The sequence below is a fragment of the Rhincodon typus genome, chromosome 6, assembly GCF_021869965.1.
Source record: "Rhincodon typus isolate 14 chromosome 6, sRhiTyp1.1, whole genome shotgun sequence".
Classification (NCBI taxonomy): Eukaryota; Metazoa; Chordata; class Chondrichthyes; order Orectolobiformes; family Rhincodontidae; genus Rhincodon; species Rhincodon typus.
Window position 1 is genome coordinate 4,173,607 of NC_063337.1, and position 20,000 is coordinate 4,193,606.

General features: G+C 43.9%; 2 protein-coding genes across 6 annotated transcripts in view; one reads left to right on the top strand and one right to left on the bottom strand.

Moving 5' to 3' along the window:
• The window catches only part of ints4 (integrator complex subunit 4), a 71,146-nt gene extending 64,107 nt beyond the window's left edge, over positions 1-7,039 (top strand). The window contains exon 24 of the transcript XR_007262259.1: positions 6,885-7,039. The gene's annotated coding sequence lies outside the window, so the exon portion shown is untranslated. The remainder of the gene's footprint in view (positions 1-6,884) is intronic.
• The window catches only part of LOC109917067 (transmembrane protein 164-like), a 39,537-nt gene continuing 25,719 nt past the window's right edge, over positions 6,183-20,000 (bottom strand). For all 5 annotated transcript variants that reach the window (XM_048597923.1, XM_020516844.2, XM_048597925.1 and 2 more), the window contains 4 exons: positions 17,567-17,633; positions 16,160-16,238; positions 15,328-15,428; positions 6,183-7,158 (listed from right to left, as the gene is read on the bottom strand). In XM_048597923.1, coding sequence (XP_048453880.1) covers positions 6,952-7,158; positions 15,328-15,428; positions 16,160-16,238; positions 17,567-17,633 — 454 coding nt within the window. In that variant the 3' untranslated portion in view covers positions 6,183-6,951. The remainder of the gene's footprint in view (positions 7,159-15,327; positions 15,429-16,159; positions 16,239-17,566; positions 17,634-20,000) is intronic.

A 20,000-nucleotide genomic window follows, 5' to 3' on the forward strand; every position in this document is an offset into this window, starting at 1 on the left:
CTGACCTATCCCCTTCCTAACTCCCTACCTACACTCACCTTTACTGGCCCCATCCCCGCCTCTTCGACCTGTTTGTTTCTTCTCCACCTATCCTCTCCTCTATCCCTCTTCTATCCGCCTCCCACTCTCTCCCTATTTATTTCAAAACCCCCTTCCCCTCCCCCTTTTCTGATGAAGGGTCTAGGCCCGAAACGTCAGCCTCTCTGCTCCTATGATGCTGCTTGGCCTGCTGTGTTCATCCAGCCTTGCACCTTGTTGTCTCAATTAGACAGATTCTGGATTCAGTTCTTTTGTTCCTGAGCGTCACTTTGCTCTTCCTAATTGTCCTTGACAGTTAACTGTAACAAGCGAAATAAGAACCGAAAGAAATGCGGATGCTGTAAATCAGAAACTAAAACAGAAGTTGCTGGAAAAGCTGAGCAGGTCTGGCAGCATTTGTGAAGAAAAAATCAGAGTTAACGTTTCGGGTCCGGTTACTCTCAGAATGTTACTCTCAGACCCGAAACGTTAACTCTGATTTATTCTCCACAGATGCTGCCAGAACTGTTATCAAGCACTTTAGCCCACAGATGGTGCCAGACCTATTGAGTTGTGTCAGCACTTTCCATTTTAATCTCAGATTCCCATCATCCATAGATTTTTTTTTCCATTTTATTTTAGTTCTCTACAAAAGTTGGTCACATACAAAGATGTATTATTCAGTGTATTTAAAAAGTTCAGGATACAAAGGCCTCGAATGACTGTAAGAAACTGTTATAAACACTAGATGCTGTTTTGATGTAGCATCAATCTGTGCAACTGAGAGAGAACAGCAGGGTGAAGCATATTTTCACAAATGGGAAATGTTTTTTAATCTATGAAATGTTTTCTTGGGGAAGCAGGCAGTCCTGGTGTGGCTGGGTTGTAGAAGAATGAGGGAATCTAGTCAAAATGTATGAAATACTGAAAGGACTAGACAGACTGGATATAGCGATAATGTTTCCCCCTAGCCAGGAATCACCATCTGAGGATACATGGTAGGCCATTTAGGACTGAGATGAGGAAATACTTCTTCACTCTGAGGGTGGTCAACCTGTGGAATTGTCTACCACTTGAGGCTGTGGAGTTTTATATTTAAGAAAGAAATTGATTTCTTGATACTGAAGGTGTCAGTGGGTATGGCAAGTGAGTAGATGTATGGCGTTGAGATATTGGATCAACCAATGAACACAGTGAATGGCACAGCAGGATTGATGGGCTAAATGGCCTACTCTTGCACCTATTTTATATGTTTCCTCCTTTAAGACACTCCTGAAAGTTGATCTCATTAACCAAGCATTTGGCCACTTAGCCCTCTTGATAAGAAATTTAATTCGTGGTTAATTTATGCCAGATTATCCTAGAGTTAAAAACAAATGTCCTGCGCTGGAAAAACATATTCAGGACTTGATCCTTTAGAAAGATCATAAGACATAGATGTAGAAGAAGGTCATTCAGTCCATCTAATCTGCTGTACTATTCAATGAGATCATGGCTGATTTGATCATTCTCAACTTCACTTTTCTGCCCTTTCCCCATAACTATTGATTCCCTTACTGATTTAAAAACCTCTGTCTATCGAAACCTTGAATATACTTGATGACCCGTAAAAGCCCTTTGCAGTTTAAAAAAAAAAATCCACAGATTCACTAACCTGTGAAGATGAAATTCCTCCTTATCTCTGTCTTAAATGTGTGACCCCTTAAAATGAGATTATACCCTCTGGTTCTAGTGATCCCATAAGGGGAAACAACCTTTCCACATCTACCCTTTTGAGTCCCCTAAGAATCTTTCATGTTTCAATAAGGTCGCCTCTCATTTTTCTGAACTCCAAAGTGTACAACCTCTTCATAGGAAAATCCCTCCATACCCAGCATCACCCTAAAGAACCTTCTCTGGACTACCTTCAATGCCAGCATTTCTCTCCTTAGATAAGGTGCTCAAAACTGTTCACAGTCTTCCAGCTGTGGTCTAACTGGTCCCTTTTAGCAAGAATTCCCTACCTTTATACTCTCTTTTTGAAATACAAGTTAATATTCCATTTGCCTTCCCGTTTACTAGCTGAACTTGGATGTTAGCTTTTTGTGGTTCACACACGAGGATTCCCAAATTCTCCTGCTCTGTAGCTTTCTGCATTTTCTATTTAAATAATATTCAGCTCCTCTATTCTTCCTGCCAAAGTGAATAACCTTACATTCTCCCATACTATATTCCATCTGCCAAGTTTTTGTCCACTTGCTTAACTTATTTATATCCCTCTGCAGACTCACTGTGTCATTTCCAACTCTTTGCCTTTCCACCCATTTTTGTGTTATCTGCAAACTCGATAATATACATTTACTTTCCTCATCCAAGTCATTAAAATATATTGTAAGTAACAGTGGCCCAGCACTGATCCAAGTGGCACACCGCTAGTTACAGGTCACCATCCTGTAAACGTCCCTCCTTATCTCAACTCTCTGTCTTCTATTGGTTAGCCAATCCTCATTCCATGCTAATATGCTGCCCCAACACCACAGGTTCATATTTTGTCAAGTAGCCTAATGTGTGGTGCCAAAAATGGAGCACAGTCTTGCAGACAGGGTCTGACCATGAATTTTATTGCAAGATAGAAACAGGAGTAGACCATTCAGCCCATTAAGCCTGCCCTACCATTCAATAGGGTCATGGCTAGTCAAACACCTCAATGATTTTTTTATTCACCCCATAAACATAACCCTGTAATCAGAAATTGATCAATCTCTACCTTGAATATATAAAAAAGACCATAGCCCTCTGGGGTAGAGGATTCCACAGGTTCACAACTCTGAGTAAAACCTCGACTTGGTATGATGGTTTCTCAGCACGGCCTGGCAATCTCCAAGCTTGGCATGATGGTCTCTCAGCAGTCCATGGTGATCTTTCAGTCTAGTGTGTCCTCAGCATGGACTTTTGGCCTCAAGATGATTGGAGGCAAGGTACCAGTGTGGCCTGTACCGGAAGGGTTGTTATTCTGAACTTGATATTTCTCTATTTTTCTATTTTATTCCTACAATGGTTAATGCTGGACTTTTATTTCCTTATTTTTCAATTTTTTTTTCCCTAAGAACTTGTACTGAAGAATCAGTATCCAAGTAGCTTGTACCTAAATGGTGACTTGTAAACTTTTCACTACTCGTTTGAGTACAGCACCCGTCCTCCTGCAAGAATGCGATCCCTTAGTCCCAATTCCTCCGCCTCTGCCACATCTTCTTCCAAGATGGAGCATTCCCTCCCGGACATCCAAATTTCCTCCTATTGCAAGGACCGCAACTTCCCCCCCTCCAGTGATCAAAAATGCCCTCGACCGCATCTCACTTTTCCCGCACTTCTGCCCTCAAACCCTCTCCCCCAAGAAAAATAAAAACAGAATCCCCCATCCCACCAACCTCTGTATCCAGCGCATCATTCTCAGCCATTTCTGCCACCTACAATCCAACCCCATCACTGAAGAGATATTTCTCACCCCACCCCTATGTGCCTTTTGTAGGGATCGCTCTCTCCGCGACTCCCTCATCTGCTCCAACTCCCCACTAACCCCACAACCCTAGGCACCTTTCCCTGCAACCGCAGGAAATGCAACACCAGCCCCTACACCCTCCCCTCCATCCAAGGCCCAAAGCAAACCTTTCATATCCGACAGGGATTCACTTGTACATCCTCCAACTTGGTCTACTGTATCCGTTGCTCCTGGTGTGGCCTCCTCTACATCGGTCAAAGCAAGCGCAGACTCGGGGATCATTTTGTGGAGCATCTGTGCTCAGTTCGTGACAAACGACAACGCCTTTCAGTTGCCAACCATTTTAACTCCCACTCCCACTCCCACTCCCTGGGTGACATGTCGAGCCTGGGCCTCCTCCACTGTCACAATGACACCAGACGCACACTAGAGCAACAACACCTCATAAACCTGATGGCCTTAACCTAGAATTCACCAGTTTTAAAATCTCTCCACCCCGGCCTCATCCCATGTCCAAACATCCCTCTCATCCCCACCTCCTTGATCTGACACAACCTGTCCATCTTCTTCCCCATCTATCTACCCCACCCATCCCTACCTGCATCCACCTATCACCATCCCACCTACCTTTCCCCAGCCCCAGCCCCAGCCCCACCCCCACCCCCACCCCCTACTCCCTACCTCTATTTATTTCCCCAGTTCCCTTCCCCCTCCCCATTTCTGAAGAAGGGTCCTGACCCAAAACGTCAATCTTCCTGCTCCTCTGAAGCTGCCTGGCCTGCTGTGTTCCTCCAGCTCCACACTGTTATCTCTGACTCCAGCATCTACAGTTCTTGCTGTCTCCCAGAAATCACACAACACCGGGTTGTAGTCCAACAGGCCTATTTGAAAACACAAGCTTTTGGAGTCTCACTCCTTCACTCCAGGAACACCTGGAGGAGGAGTGAGGCTCCAAAAGCTTATGTTTTCAAATAACCCTGATGGACTAACCTGGTATTGTGTGATTTCTGATCAGAAATAAGTGGCATCCCCTTTAGAGTTGTACCTCCTGGTTCTATACTCCCCACCCAGCAGCAACATTTTTTCTTTATTCATCCTTGGGACATGGGTGTTGGCCAGCATTTATTGTGTGAATTGGAATTATAACTGGCCCCTGGGAAAGCAAGCAACCTTACCACTCCCACAAGTTAGATAGAGCTAATTTAATAAAGTAAACAGTTTCACTTTTGTGGCTGGCTATCAGCTTTAGATTGTTTAAACAAAGATTATGCTGGCAGTGAAACTGTCTTATTGAGTCTGGGTCAGCAGTGATTAATCAGTCCTTTTCACTTCTGTTTGCACACTGCATTTTACTATTATCAGACATTGCTCACTGCTAGAAAGCAACTCTCCTCTTAAACCACTGCTAAGAAATGCCCTGCTGTCTGATAGATACAAGCACTACCTCATGTGTTACTAAGTCAAAGCATGAAGCCACAGAATTTATTTCATTTTGGAGCGAGTTACGGGGGTTGGGGGGCGCGAAAGAAAGTGACAGGGTGTAAACTGATTCTTTAGTAGGGCTAGCAAGGAAGCAATGAGCCAAATTGGGGAGGCTATGGCCTAGTGCTATTATTGCAAAACTATCAGTCCAGGAACTCTGCTAATGTTCTGGGGACAGGGTTCAAATTCCACCATGGCAGAGTGTGGAATTTGAATTCAATAAAGAATTAGAAATTAAGGGTCTAATGATGACCATGAAATCATTGTTGATTACTGGAAAAACCCATCATTAATATCTTTTGGGGAAGGAAACGGTCATCCTTTCCTGGTCTGGCCTACATATGACTGCAGACCCACAGCAATGTGGTTGACTCTTAACTGCCCTCTGGGTAATTAGGGATGGGGCAATAAATGCTAACTTAGCCAGAGACACCCATATTCCATGAGCGAATCATCCTTGCTGTAGTGCTTCCGTAATTCAATAAAGTTGGCATAATCGTATCAAACCACAGAGCTGCACTCACGTGAGAGATAGAGACAAATGGCAGTGGTTTAACTTGAAGGGCACCAAGCCTCAAGGGGAGAGGTTGAGAAGGTGGTACCTTCATGGTAACCTCAGCCGATGTGAGTATTGAACCTGTGTTACTGGCATCATTCCACGTCACAAACCAGCCATAACGCCTGGGACAGACTAACAGTTAATAAAATGGAGTGTGGCTTAAGGAAGACAGTTTGTCGAAGATTTTTGTTCTACAGTCATCAGGATAATTTGCGAGGAATACTAATGCAAGCTGAAGGGGTAATACATTTTACACTGAATGAGAAGAGAATGTGAATGTGAATAAAACCTGGAAATCTCGGAGTTTCTCAATGGAGGTGTAGGGGACAAAAGCCAGAATGTCATATGTGAGACCTCGTGACAGACGAAGGAGCAGTGCTCCGAAAGCTTGTGATTTCAATTAAACCTGTTGGACTATAACCAATATTGTGTGACTTCCAGCTTTGTCCCCCCCGGTCCAACACCAACATCTCCACATTATTAAAGGTTGTGAAGTTTCCCAACTCAACTACCTTCCCAGGCAATGCATTCCAAATTCCCACCTCCCTGTGGGTGAAAAAGCTTTTCCTCAAAGTCCCTCTAAACCTCCTGCCTTAGAATTATGCACCCTTTTCACACACAGTACATCATAAAAGAAAAAGGCAGTAAAGTCACTATGCGGCTATTTAATTTCCTTTTGTTATCAGGTTGACAGAGAGGCTCACAATGATGCGGGTAGGCCTCCTGTTCTGCATCAAACTGTGGATTCACAACGCCACATGTCCCCATTGTCTAGCTCCCAGCCAGGCCCTCCCTCAATTGGAGAGATGTCAACAGGGAGGAGGGTTTCCACCATAGGTCTTCATGTCACCAAACAGGCCTCAAGAACTTCAGTCACTTGAAACAGGATGTCCCATCAGGATGAGCTACCCTCATTCTAAAACGATTGGTAGCAAGTTCCTCCCAGTCATTAATGTCAATGCTTCATGGGAGAGTTGCATTGTGTCTGAGGCATTTTCTTCATCTTCTCCCAGAGCAAGGGCCATTTGAAAAAACAGGATCAAGCGTAGGACACAGTTTCTATCCATCAGGACACAGCTTGCAGTCCATTGAAGTTGTTATTGCAGGAGTTTTGCCGGAATATTCATGGACCACAGTTGATGGCAGAAGGAAAGCAATTGAATTTTTCCCGCCCCCGCCCACCCCAGCCCCATTGGGTGGGTATTGTAAATCCTGGGCTCCAGTAGGGCAGCAATCTCTAGATGCCCAACACAACTTTCCACCAAAATCCAGGCAGACGGTATTGCTGCATTACCATTCTCTTTCTTTTTTTTGTTTATGTTGCTCTTCTCACTTTTTTCTCAGCAGCTTCATTCCTGCGATCTCCAGACAAAATGGAATCTGTACCGCCGAGCAAACTCCTTCAGGGTGTCACTCAGTCTAGTTTCTGTGAAGGTTGTCGCATAAGCCTGGGGGGATGCCGGGTCACCAGGGACACGGCGTAGGAGAGGAGAATGATCAGTTTGCCGTGTATCAGCAGCAGCGCTGTTTGGTGCAGAGATGCCCACATCCGATAGTAGGGTCCATGGAATGGGTCTGAAACAGCTGGGCACAGCATGCAATTCAAATTCACTTTGGTGACCTACAGCAATGACATGGAAAAGCAAGGTTCCTGATTAATGCGGTGACACTGTTTTGTATGGAAGAATTGGGAGTGGAAAGGGGCACAGGAATGCAGAAACCAGAGTTAGAACACAAAAACCTGACCATCTGGCCCTTCAAACTTGCTCCATCATTCAATAAGATGGTGGCTCATCTTTTTGTGGCCTCAGTTCCACTCACCCACCCTCTCACTATAACCCTTAATTCCTTTACTGTTCAAAAAAAAACTTAGCTTTAGAAACATTCAATGACAAAGCCTCAAATGCTTCACTGGGCAGGGAATTCCACAGATTCACAGCCCTTTGGGTGAAGAAGTTCCTTCTCAATTCAATCCTAAATCTGCTCTCCCTAATTTTGAGGCTATGCCCTCCTGTTCTAGTTTCACCTGCCAGTGGGAACAGCCGCCCTGCTTCTATCTTGTCTATTGCCTTCATAATTTTATATGTTTCTATAAGATTCCCCCCCCTCATTCTTCTAAATTCCGATGAATATAATCCCAGTCTACTCAGTCGCTCCTCATAAATCAACCCTCTCAAATCTGGAATTGACCTAGTAGTACGTACAGTTTTGATTTTATTTTGAATCTGGACTGGAGAGGTTGAAAACACTTTTTAAAAAAAGAGCATGAAGGATGCTGTAAAAATAGAGGCCTCCAGTACAAAAAGCAAGACATTAGGCTAAACTGTTACAACACAATGTTAAGTAGGCTTCAGGTGGAGGATTAAATTCAATCCTGGGGGCACCACACTTTAGGGAGTAGATCAAGGACTTGGAGAGGGTGACAAAGGAGATTTACTACAATTGCGCAGAAATGAGGGGCTGGAGAAGCTGAAATTATTCTCAGAGCAGAGAAGGTTAAGAGGAGATTTAATAAATTCTTCTAAATCTTGAATGGGTTTGATGGAATATACAAGGAGAAACCACTCACACTGGCTGGAGAGGCGATAACCAGAGGACATAGCATACTGTTTGAGAATTTGGGTTTTAAAGTGCAGGACTGACATATAATATTAAAGTTTGATCTGCATTTCTATATTACGTGTGCTCTGAGTGGGGAGGACATGGCTTTTTGTTGCATTTTTAATGTTCTCTAAGAGTTGTGTGGATGGGTGTCATTTAAAATGACGACTTTCAAACTCTTGAGGTGAATAATTCAGTGCATTAGGGCAAAAGGGAGTGGAAAAAATACTTACACTGTTGGTGATAGGAGGCCAGCAACATAGAAAGTTAGAATCATCCAGAAGATGGTCAGGCAATGTGCAGTTTCACTCAGAAGAATTTCATTACATGAGAGATGTTGCTAAATTTAGCAGTCTCCAATTAGTCTGGGTGGTAAAGATCTGAGCAGCTTAGAAATCACTAAGAGAACCTTTGCAAGCAGACAACTGTTGAGGTGTTACAGAAGAATACATTCTACAAGGCTGTTGAAGACCTGAAATTTTAGTAAAACATGCTAAGGACTAAGTGGGCGGAGTTAGCAGCTTGTTGAAGAGTCACAGGAAGAAAGAAGATATAGTGTCAAGTGAATGCAGAAATTCGCCAAACAAGAACTGATTACAGGCATGCCAGCTGCACAAGGAGCTTTAAAAATGGAGACAGGCATGGCCCTTTGCTGAGGTTTGACTATCTGTAAAGTTGTTATGGGCATAAAATGGTTGAATCTTTGATTGTTTCAAATTGTTCAAAGTGTAATACAGTTCATGCTTTTCTCATGTGTAATAAAATGTTATGTTCTTTTGTTAAAAGTACATTGACAGTTTGTTATGAATACGTACAGTTACTGACCATCACAGAAAAACAAAGAGCAAGCAAACTTCTGGTGTATCAAATCAGAATTCCTTGGGATCAGATTTCATAGAATCCCTACACTGCGGAAAAAGGCCATTCAGCTGATCAAGCTGATTCACCTGTCCCTGTAACCCCGCATTTTGCATGGCTAATCCACGTAGGCTGCACATCCCTGGACATCACGGCAATTTAGCATGGCCAATCCACCCTAACCTGCAGATGTTTGGACTGTGGGAGGAAACTGGAGCACCCGGAGGAAACCCACACAGACACAGGGAGAATGCGCAAGCTCCACACAGACAGTCACCAGAGGCTGAACTGAACGCAGGTCCCTAGTGCTGTGATGCAGCAGTGCTAACCACTGATCCACCATGCCACTCTCCACTGAGTCAGCATGCTGCCATGACTTGTCCAGCATTACCATTATTACATACAAATTTAAGGCAATTGATAGAACAAACAGGAGAAAGTGAAGCGAAATGAAATTTGCTTTTTTTATGTTTAAAAAAAAATTTCTGATGTGATGGAATGAACTTCCTGAAAGGACAGTGGAAATTTGTCATAATGTGGATGTTGGGGTCAGAGGTGATACTGCATTATAGCTGGATTGCAGATAGACAGCAAAGTCAGAGAAGATTTATACAGAAGTCACACCCTCTTTTCACAAGGTCTCAAGGCTCTTTCATGGACAATGAAAATTTAAAACATTGTTTGCTTTTACATTAATAATATCACTAGCTGTCATACAGGAGAAGGATGTTATTTAAAGAACAAATTTGAGATTTAAAAATTCATTGCCCCAAAACATTATGCAAATATTTCAGATGTTGACTACATTATTGCAGTGCCTATTATCCCCCTAAAAGCACTTCCTATAAAAGGTGAATGTGGAAAGCAAAGGAGAAAAGGAGAGAGAGTTAGGCACGTACACGAGACAAGATGGATCAAGGAGCAGTTGGAGTGTCAAGTTGGGGTAGGTCATTCCAAGGATGGGATAGGAGTTTAGAGAGCAGGGGGATATTGTTTATGGTAGAAGGAGATGTAGAGGATGAAATACAGTCATGTTTGGCTGGTCATTGTGACTCCGTGGAATTCTTTACTGCAGAGGGCTGGTGAGGCTGGGTTGTTAAGTATATTAAAAGGCAGATTTTTAATCAGTAAGATAAATGCTGAGAGGATGTTTCTCCTCATGGGAGAGTTTAGGACAGAAGACATTGTCTCAGAGTAAAGGGGCACCAATTTAAGACCAAGTTGAGGAGGGAATTTCTCTCAGTGGGTTGAATGTCTTTGGAACTCCTTGCCACAGAGAGCTGAAGGGGCAGAGTCCTTGTGTATATTTAAGGCTGAGATAGATAGATTCTTGATCAGTCGGGGAATCAAGGGTTATGGGGAAAGGGCAGGAAAGTGGATCTGGATCAGCGACAATCCTATTGAATGGGGTGGTGGGGGGGGGGGGGGGGGGGCGGGGCGGGGGTGGGGAGAAGAGTGGGCGCAAGTGGCGGAATGGCCTCCTCCTGTTCCTATTTCTTATGGTTTTATTGAATCAAAGATTGTGGGGGGGGAGAAAGGAAAGTGAAGTTGAGGATTATCAGATCAGCCATGATCTCATCGAATGACAGAGCAAACGCGATGGGCTGAATGGCCTAATTCTGCTCCGATGTCTAGTGTTCTAAGATTTATCTCACTTGGAAGCCTTTAGACCACTGGGCTATTCGCGGTTTATTGATCCACATTGTTTTGGATTTCCACCATAAATTTAATAACAAATTTCAAAAAGTCTATGATTTGAAAAGTAGCCATTTGCAGAGCTGTGATGAAAGACCAAGGGATTGGACAGCTTTTTCCAAAGAGCTTATCACTTAAACAAGCTCCTTCTGTCGTGAAAAATTCTCCTTGCAATCTGCCAGGCACATTATACTTCATATTGTCATGAACACAGGGAGCCTGGGAATAGTAATTTCATCCAACCACTTCCCTTTATTTGTGGGTGGTATAGTGATTGTAACAAGGTCAGCCAGATGGACCTCATAGAATAGGAGTTCCCTGACTGGGGATGTCCAATCAGGGAGACCTGGCTGACGGATATAAACATGGGTGTCAAGGATTCTGTTCACGGAGAGCTGGCTCAGAGGAAGCCAGACCGGTATCAAGCACTATGCATGTATAAATAAAGGGTGACTTGGTGACAGGATACCAGCCTCTGGAGTTATTTCAGGTAGTGTCTCTGTCTCCGAGCCAGGAACAATTTGGTCACCAACGTGCTAATCTTTCCTATGGTAGTCGGCAAGAATAGGAGAGATTCCCAAACAGCCTTGTTTTGGAAAGAATGAGAGTGCATGTTGCCACAGCAACTTGGTCTCCCTGTAGGAGCTGTGACCTGGCACCACCTACTCATTCAATTCTCCCTCTCTTCAGAAACAAACCTAACTCTTTAACCCATTTATACTGGCTCAGTGATCATTCTCCTGAAAGATTACTCTGCAACTCCTGGTTTCTTTGACTGAAATCAATTATTATAGTGCAGAAGGCTGCCATTTGGCCCTTCACACATGCACCAGCTCTATTCACAAATGCCAATCTCCTGCCTTTTCCCCAGAACCCTGCACACCATTACATCCAATGTCCCTCTTGAATGCTCCAGCTGAACCTGTCTCCATCATATTTCCAGGCAGTGCATTCCAGTCCCAAACTACTCGCTGTGTGACAAAGTTCTCACTTCACCTTTGCTTCTTTTGCAGATCACTTCAAATCTATGCTGTCTCATTCATGTTTCTTTTGAGTGGAAACAAAGTCACTTATCAAATCTGTCCTGCCCACTCATGATTTTGAACACCTTCATCAGATCCCCTCCCAGCTGCCCTCTCTCCAAGGAGAACAGCTTCAACTTCTATCTATCCTCACAACTGAAGTTTCCCATTCCTGGAACCATTCTTGAAAATCACTTATGCACTCACTCTGATGCATTCACATTTTTCCTATAATGTGGCGCCCTCAACTGTACCCAATCCTCCAGCTGAGGTCTAACAAGTGTCAAGTTCAACATCTCCTCCTTGCTCTTGTTCACTGCGTGAGAAAATTTTGTTGCCCCTCAAATTATCCTTGCTGTTTGTAAGTCACTTTAAATCTACGCCCTCCTGTTGTTGTTCCTTTTACGAGCAGGACCACCTTCACCCTATTGTCCCTGTCCAGCCTGCTCACAATTTTGAAAACCTCATTCAGATCTCTCAGCCTCCTTCTCTCCACGGATAACCAACCCAACTTCTTCAATCTCTCCTAGTTCCATGCCATGTCCTTCTTAGTCTCCCACCACAACGAGGGCTTTTGCCCATTAAAACCGTTAGCCTGGGCTCACAAGAGGGAGCTCTTGCCTCTTAGAGTTTGAGCGTTCAATCCCACTCCCGGGGACGTGATTTACAGGGATCTGGTCTGCTACCCACTGCAGTGCAGTATGGGAGTGTTGCACTGTCAGGGGAGCTGTCTCCCGGTTAAACTGAGGCACCATTGGTCCTCTCCACTGGACACAAGATTCCATAGTGCTATTTCAATGCAGGGGCTCACTCCCCTGAGGCTCTGAGCTCAACCAGCATTAATAAACAGCCAAGGAAAACATGTCATAATTTGGTTGAACAGGTCGAGCAACAGTCAGTAAATCCTTCTAATAATCCTGTGATGGATAGCTATTTATCTATTTACCATGTGCATTGTCACAGAGCCAAGCAGTGGCTTTGTTAGTGGCTGGATGGAAATTTTTAAGCCCTCCTCTGCTGACACCCCTTGACAGCGTCAGTTATTGGAATATAAAAGTAGGGAGATTTTGTTCTGCTGTACAGGGCCGTGGAGAGATGGATGGCACGGTGGCTCAGCGGTTAGCACTGCTGCCTCACAGCTCCAGGTTTGATTTCATTCTCGGGTGACTGTGTGGAGTTTGCATGTTCTCCCTGGGACTGCGTGGGTTCCCTCCAGGTGCTCTGGTTTCCTCCCACAGTCCAAATATGTGCAGGTTAGGTGGATTGCCATGGGAAATGTAGGCTTACAGGGATAGGGTAGAGGGGCAGTGTGGACTTGATGGGCTGAATGGTCTGCTTCCATACTGTAGAGATTCTATGACCTGGAGTACAAGAATGGTAGGCCTGTCCTATGAGGAGAGATTGGTTTATGTGGGCCTGTATTCACTAGAGTATAGAAGGATGGGGGGGCAATGGATCTGATTGAAAGTATAAAATTCTCACGGGGCTGGACAGACCAGATGCAAGCCTGGTTGGGGAGGCTAGAATTGGGGGACACAGTCTCAGCCTATGGGATAGACCATTTAGGACTGAGATGAGGAAACATTTCTTCACTCGGAGGGTAGTCAAATTGTGGAATTCTCTACCAAAGAAGGCTGAAGAGAACAATTCACTAATACATTAAGGAAAGAGATTCATAATTTTTTTTTTTAAGATTTTAAAAGGGAGTGGGGAGAAAGCAGGAATCAAGATACAGGATCAGCCATGAGTAAGCCTGAAGGGCTGAATGGCCTGCTGCTGCTCCTAGTTCCTGTGTTTGTGTTTGGACTGCACCCAAATCTCTAGTTTGGATGGTCCTCGTGATGTTGGGTGACTGTGCAGAGGCTTCAGCCGGTCCGGGGACAGTTTACAAAGGGCCCACAGTTGCTATGGGAAGTCAGAACCATGTGGCGAAACAAAGTGAGTGGCCTTCTCTGGTTTGCAGTGTGGAGAGTCAGGAGTCAGAAAGAGTCTTCTAATTGATCGCACTCAATGCTAAATGGCTTTCCCCAAGGCAGGCAGATGTTGGGTCAATGGAACTGACACAGACATAGGCACAAGTATAGGCCTCCAGTGTCACTGGCCATGGGAATGCCTGCAAGTCTCAAGTTCTTGTGTCCCTTCAACTGCACCAGAGGAGACAGTTTCTCTCCAAATAACCAGGCAACACCTTTAATTATCTTAAGTGCAATAATGTGAATGGCCCTTAAACCTTTAAGCTCAAGGGAACATTGCCAAGACTATGCACCTGTCCTCAATTTGGCCCTTTGTGATTGCAGGAGCTTTTGACTGAATTTGTGCTGCATTTCCTTCCCAAACTATATCCGAGTTTAATATTCCCAGCTGGAATCTGGGATTGGGTGCCCAGTGGACTTGAAACAGGGTGGTGAGTAGGTTGTGGTGTGGGTGAATTTTCCATCTCTTCAGGATGAAACCTGATCCATTAACATGTTCTCTCTTGCATGCTGATTGATGCTCCATGGATTTCTAGAACATTTCATTTCCAATCTCGCCACCCTGTGATCCCTGCTAGAATTTAATCTTGCTGGTACCGGAGGGAGCGGTGTCAGAGCTTCTCCCTGTAATTAAATCTTCTATTTTAAGAAACATGTACTGAATTATATTCTAGTGAACACAAGAGTGATATTTTTAAACCTGACAATTAACAAATCTCCACCATTGAGGCACAGACTAATTACTAACCTCCCGATGTTTGAAGAGAGGCACATTCACTTTTGCCTTTCATTTCCTCTCCCTCTTCCTCAGAGCTGCACTGAAAGCTTTGTCCCAGAAAAGGAGTAAATCTTCACTGTCTGGAATCCCCAGAGCACTACCAACATACAATGGTCTAGGAATCCTACAGCTCTGTGCTCTAGCAGAATTCATGCAATGGGAGCCAAAGTGTCGAACACAGTCGGAATCACTGCATCAGTCATTGCTGGCTCTCTGTCGCCCAATCCAGTCCAACCCATTCCCCCTGCTTTATCTCCATCGTTTCTCTCAAGCGCCCATTCAATTTCCATTTGAAATCACAGATTCTCTCCAGTTTCACCACCCTCATAGGCAGTGATTTACAGGCCAGCACCAAAAACATTCTACTTCCCATCTCCCCTGCCTGCACCTCTTGGTCTCAAAGCATTTAAAACAGTGTCTCCTAGCCCCTGTCTACAATATCTAAAACTGTCATCATCTTGCAGAAATGTAGATGATAGGAGCAGGAGTAGGCCACTCAGCCCTTTGAGCCTGCTCTGCCATTCAACATGATCATCGCTGATCATCGAGCTCAATACCTACATCCCACCCTCCCCTCCATTATCTCTTGATCCCTTCACCCACAAGAGCTATATTTACCTTTTTCTTGAAAACACATAATATTTTGTCCTCAACCATTTTCTGCGGTGGTTTCCTCATTGCAGTCCTAAAAGGGTTTGCCTTTTATCCTTAAACTGTGATCCTTGGTCTGGACTGCTCAGCATCAGGAACATCCTTCCTGCATCTAACCTGTCCAATCCTGTGAGAGTTTTGTAGGTTTCTAGACAATAAACATGTAAATCTTTCCCCATTAAGAATCATCCCAGATTAATGTGTGTACTCACCAGTCCTAGGGCCTGAAGAACAGTGTAGTGATATAGAAATAGAATACCCGTTGCCAGCAGTGGCCACCAGAAGTCTCCCAACGGCTCTGGTTTATAGATATCTGGAAAGTGGAGATCATGTGATTAATCTCAATCTCACATTCAATATACTCTGTGTCCTGTCTGCTCCTTCTCTCTATAAACCCCAACTATTAAGGAACTCTATGCTGTGCTGACCTGGTCTCGGGCTACATGTGCTTTATTTGCCTTGGTACTTTTTGTGCTCTTCCTTCAGCCATCTACATCTTTAACCTCCTGAATTTCCTGCTGGATCTATTCCGCCTTATGCTCCTTCTTTAAGAAGCTCATTAAAATCCTACTTTTTTAACCAAGCTTTTGGGTCATGCATTAATACTGACCCTCTACACACAAAGGGAACTCTCTTCCACAAATGGAGTGGATCGGTTGTTAATTTTAAATGAGATAGATTTAATTTTTGTTTAGCAAAGGTATTAAGGGATGGGGGCCAAAGGCAGGTACATGGAGTTAGGCCACAAATCAGCCATGATTTCATTGAATGGCAGAACAGGCTCAAGAGGCTGAATGGCCTGCTCCTGTTACCTTGGCAAAACGGCTTGGGGCATTTTCTCATCTTATTATTGATTTTTTTTTAAAACAAAACCTTCTCAGAATCACAGAATGGTTACAGCGCAGAAGGTCATTCGGCATCATAGCAACAACAGAATTCTGTACATTAAGAACACATCATGAGTTTGTGAAAGACGGTATGTAAAAAATACTATTCAATTTTTCTTCAGCAGGTTATATAAAATAGCCAGTCTGCTGTACTCACCACCTTTGCTCAGCAGGTAGAGAGGGACAACATACATGAGAATGTGCTGAATGTAATACACCTCCGTTTCAAATGGGAGCTGCAAACAAGAAACACACAATTTAGGGAAACATTGAACAACACAAATTTCTTTAAAGACAATGCACGGGAAATTTATTACAGTTGTCAGAAACGAGGGGCGTCTGTTATTCAGAGGGACTGAGAAAGCTGTGATTGCTCTTCATAGACAAGAGAAGCTTTGATAAAAGGTGTTCAAAACGATGAATAGTTTTGATAGCGTGAATAAGGAGAAACTGTTTCCAGTGGCAGGTGCATTGACCACAGAAGGTGCATTTAAAAGGGGAACCACAGGAGAGATAAAAATAAATTAATTTTCCACAGGGAGATGTTATGACCTGGAACGTGCTGCCTGAAAGAACAGCAGTAGGAAATTCAATAGTAGCTTTCACAAGGAAAGTAGAATAAATACTTTAAGGGCAACAAAATTGCAGGATACGAATAGTGAGAATAATTAGACAGCTCTTTCAAAGAGGTAGCATAGGTACAAGAGTTGAATAGTCTTCTTCTGCACTGCATCATCTGATGATTCCACGTTTTTTTCAATTTTAAACACTGAAAAATATGTTAACACAACAGGTGACCTTGCTCCTTTAGTTTACCCAAAATGCAGGCACAGAACTTAATCTTAGAAACCTCACATTTGTAGCACCACATTCATCCCAATCTCCCCCTCGCTGACTCCACATTATGACCGATTTGTCCCGCCTCACGTTCCACAATCTTCCTGATTACACCCTAAAGTCCCCTCCTCCACATTTCCATCAATCTTTCCCATCATTCACTCTCCCCTATGCCTCCCTTCCCCCACCAAACCTCCCACACACCCCATGAGTAAATCTAAGATTATCCACCTTGGTGGCAAAAACAGGAAGGCAGATCATTATCTAAATGGTGACAGATTGAGAAACAGGGAGGTGTAACGAGACCTGGGTGTCCTTGTACACCAGTCACTGAAAGTAAGCATTGCAGGTACAGGAGGTGGTGAAGGAGGCAACCGTTGGCCTTCATAGCGTTCTGATTTCCTTGCCTCAATCCAAACATATTTCTCTTACCACAGACCTTCGCCAGATCTTCTCTCTCCAGGGTGGGTGGGAGCTACCGAGAATGGGAAGAAGCAAGGATTAGGTTGGGTGGGTGAGGGGGTTGGGAGGTTTAGCTTACAAATGTAACTCAGCCATCACATGCAAGGACCAATAAGGGTGGTCACAGGAACTTTCTGACCTGGGACTCCAGCCCTCACCCAACACACATAATTCTGGACCTTATGAGTGGGCGGTGACTAATCTCTAACCATTCAAACCCAAGAGGAGCAGATTGAAAGCTGTGAACACACAGCCAAACACTCACCAGTCTAGTGTTGACTACAGGGAAGAGCAATGCCAGAAGAGGTCCATTCAACATGTGCATGTGTAACCTGAGGGTATAAACACAACATGGAGTTGAATAAATTCCAAGCATAAACAACGGACTATAGTACAGCAGTGACAACATATTAGCTAAAACTATTTCAGCACAGTATTGCTGTCTTCCTCTATTGATTCTAAATACTTCCTGTCACTCTTTGATCATGTAATAACCAGCTGTAACCACCATCACTGAATCCTGCACTGTCAACATCCTGGGGGTTAGCACTGAACAGAAACTGAACTGGTCTTGCTGTACAAAAAAACGACAAGGAGCAGGTCAGAGTTGAAGAATCCTGCAATGAACAACTGCCCAAAGCCTGTCCACCATTGACAAGGCACAAGTCAGGAGTGTGATAGAATACTCTGGATGGGTGCAGACCCAACAACACTCAAGAAGCTCTGCACGATCCAGGACAAAGCAGCCCGCTTGAATAACACCACATTTACAAACATCCACTCCCTCCACTACCAACGCTCAGTAGCAGAGTGTACCATCTATAAAATGCACTGCAGGAAGTCATCAAAATTCCCTGGACAACATTTCCCAAACCTGCACACTGGGAATGTAGCACAGTACAACTCAATAACGTCTTAAGTTGATGAAGGCATCTCAGGTAGCACCTTTCATATTTCACCCTCTGGGTGAAAATTTTTTTCTTCAGATCTCCACATCACTTAGTCCTCACCTTGAACTTATGCCATCTGGTCTTAGACATGTCTAACATGTATTTAAAAATTTTGTTTAGTACACTTGTTCTCTGCAAAGAAAGATTCTTTAATTTTTCTTTAACTGGAAGGATGTTAAAGCCTTGGAGAGGGTGCAAAGGAGATTTAATAGAATGATACCAGGAATGAGAGATTTTAGACATAAGGAAAGATTGGGATTATTCTCCTTGGAGCAAGAAGATTTAAAGGTGGGGTTAAAATTGAATCAGAGATAGTAGGAACTGCAGATGCTGGAGAATCTTGTCCATGTTTGGACTGAAGCAGTAGGAAGCTCAGGAATTGACTGCCCCATCAATGAGTAGGTTGTAGCTGAGATGAGTGCTACTTGATAACACTGTTACACAGCTCATTCCATCATTTTGAGCGTGGACTGATGGGGCAGTAATTGCCTGAGTTAGACTTGCCCTGCTGATTTCTGTCCATGGCTGGTAGATTCCAAATTTATTCTACATAGTAAACATATTCAGGAATACAAGGATAATGTGGGAAGATGACACTGAGGTAGAAAATCAGCCATCAATGTGGAGATAGACAGATGTTTAATTAGGAAGGGAATCGGGACGAGAGAGGAACATGGAGTAGAGAATGATCAGATCAGCCATGATCTCATTGAACGATGGAGCTGACTTGAATGGGCTGAATGGCCTACTTCTGAATCACAGAATCATAGAATCCCCACAGTGTGGAAACAGGCCCTTCAGCCCAACAAGTCCACACTGAACCTCGGAGCATCCCGCCCAGACCCATCCACCTAATCTACACCTCCCTGAACACTATGGGCAATTTAGCATGGCTAATCCACCTAACTTGCACATCTTTGGACTGTGGGAGGAAACCAGAGCACCCAGAGGAAACCCACACGGACACGGGGAGAATGTGCAAACTCCACACAGACAGTTGCCCGAGGCTGGACTCGAACCCGGGTCCCTGGCGCTGTGAGGCAGCAGTGCTAACCACTGTGCTGCTCCTCTGTCATTTGATGTAATGATCTAGTTGAATGGCAGAGCAAGTATGATGGGCTAAATAGCCTCATTCTGTGTTCTTAATCAGTTCATTAATTCAAATTCCAGCAGCTGCTGTGGTGAGATTTAAACTCCTGTATCTGCTCCATTATCAGTACAGCCCTTAGGATTTCGAGCCTAGTATAATTGCCACTGTGCTGTCCTACCCTGCAGCAGCCTAGCTGTCTTTGTACGTGATCTCGATAAAGAGGCTCTGTGATGCTTTGATGTTTACATCTTTCCTGTTTTAAGACATTAAAAGTTCTTTCTGCTCCCCTTGCTTGAGCCTTGAAGTGCGTCTTGTATTTTGACCACGGAAACTGAGTGTGCTGTCTTACTTGCGTGCCATTACCCCAATGGTAACTACAGATAACTGGGTAACCCATAACTTGATTTAATTATCGAGATGCCCAGTTATTTATAAATTTATTAATATAGCTTTCAAAATACATATCCAGGTTTCTTAAATTGATATTTTAAGTTTTAATTATAAAACAAAACTTCTTCAATAAAGCTGATGTTTTGGGTCTGGACCCTTCTTCAGAAAGGACCCTTCGTTTTCTGAAGAAGGGTCCAGACCTGAAATGTCAGCTTTCCTGCTCCTGTGATGCTGCTTGGCCTGCTGTGCTCATCCAGCTTTACACCTTG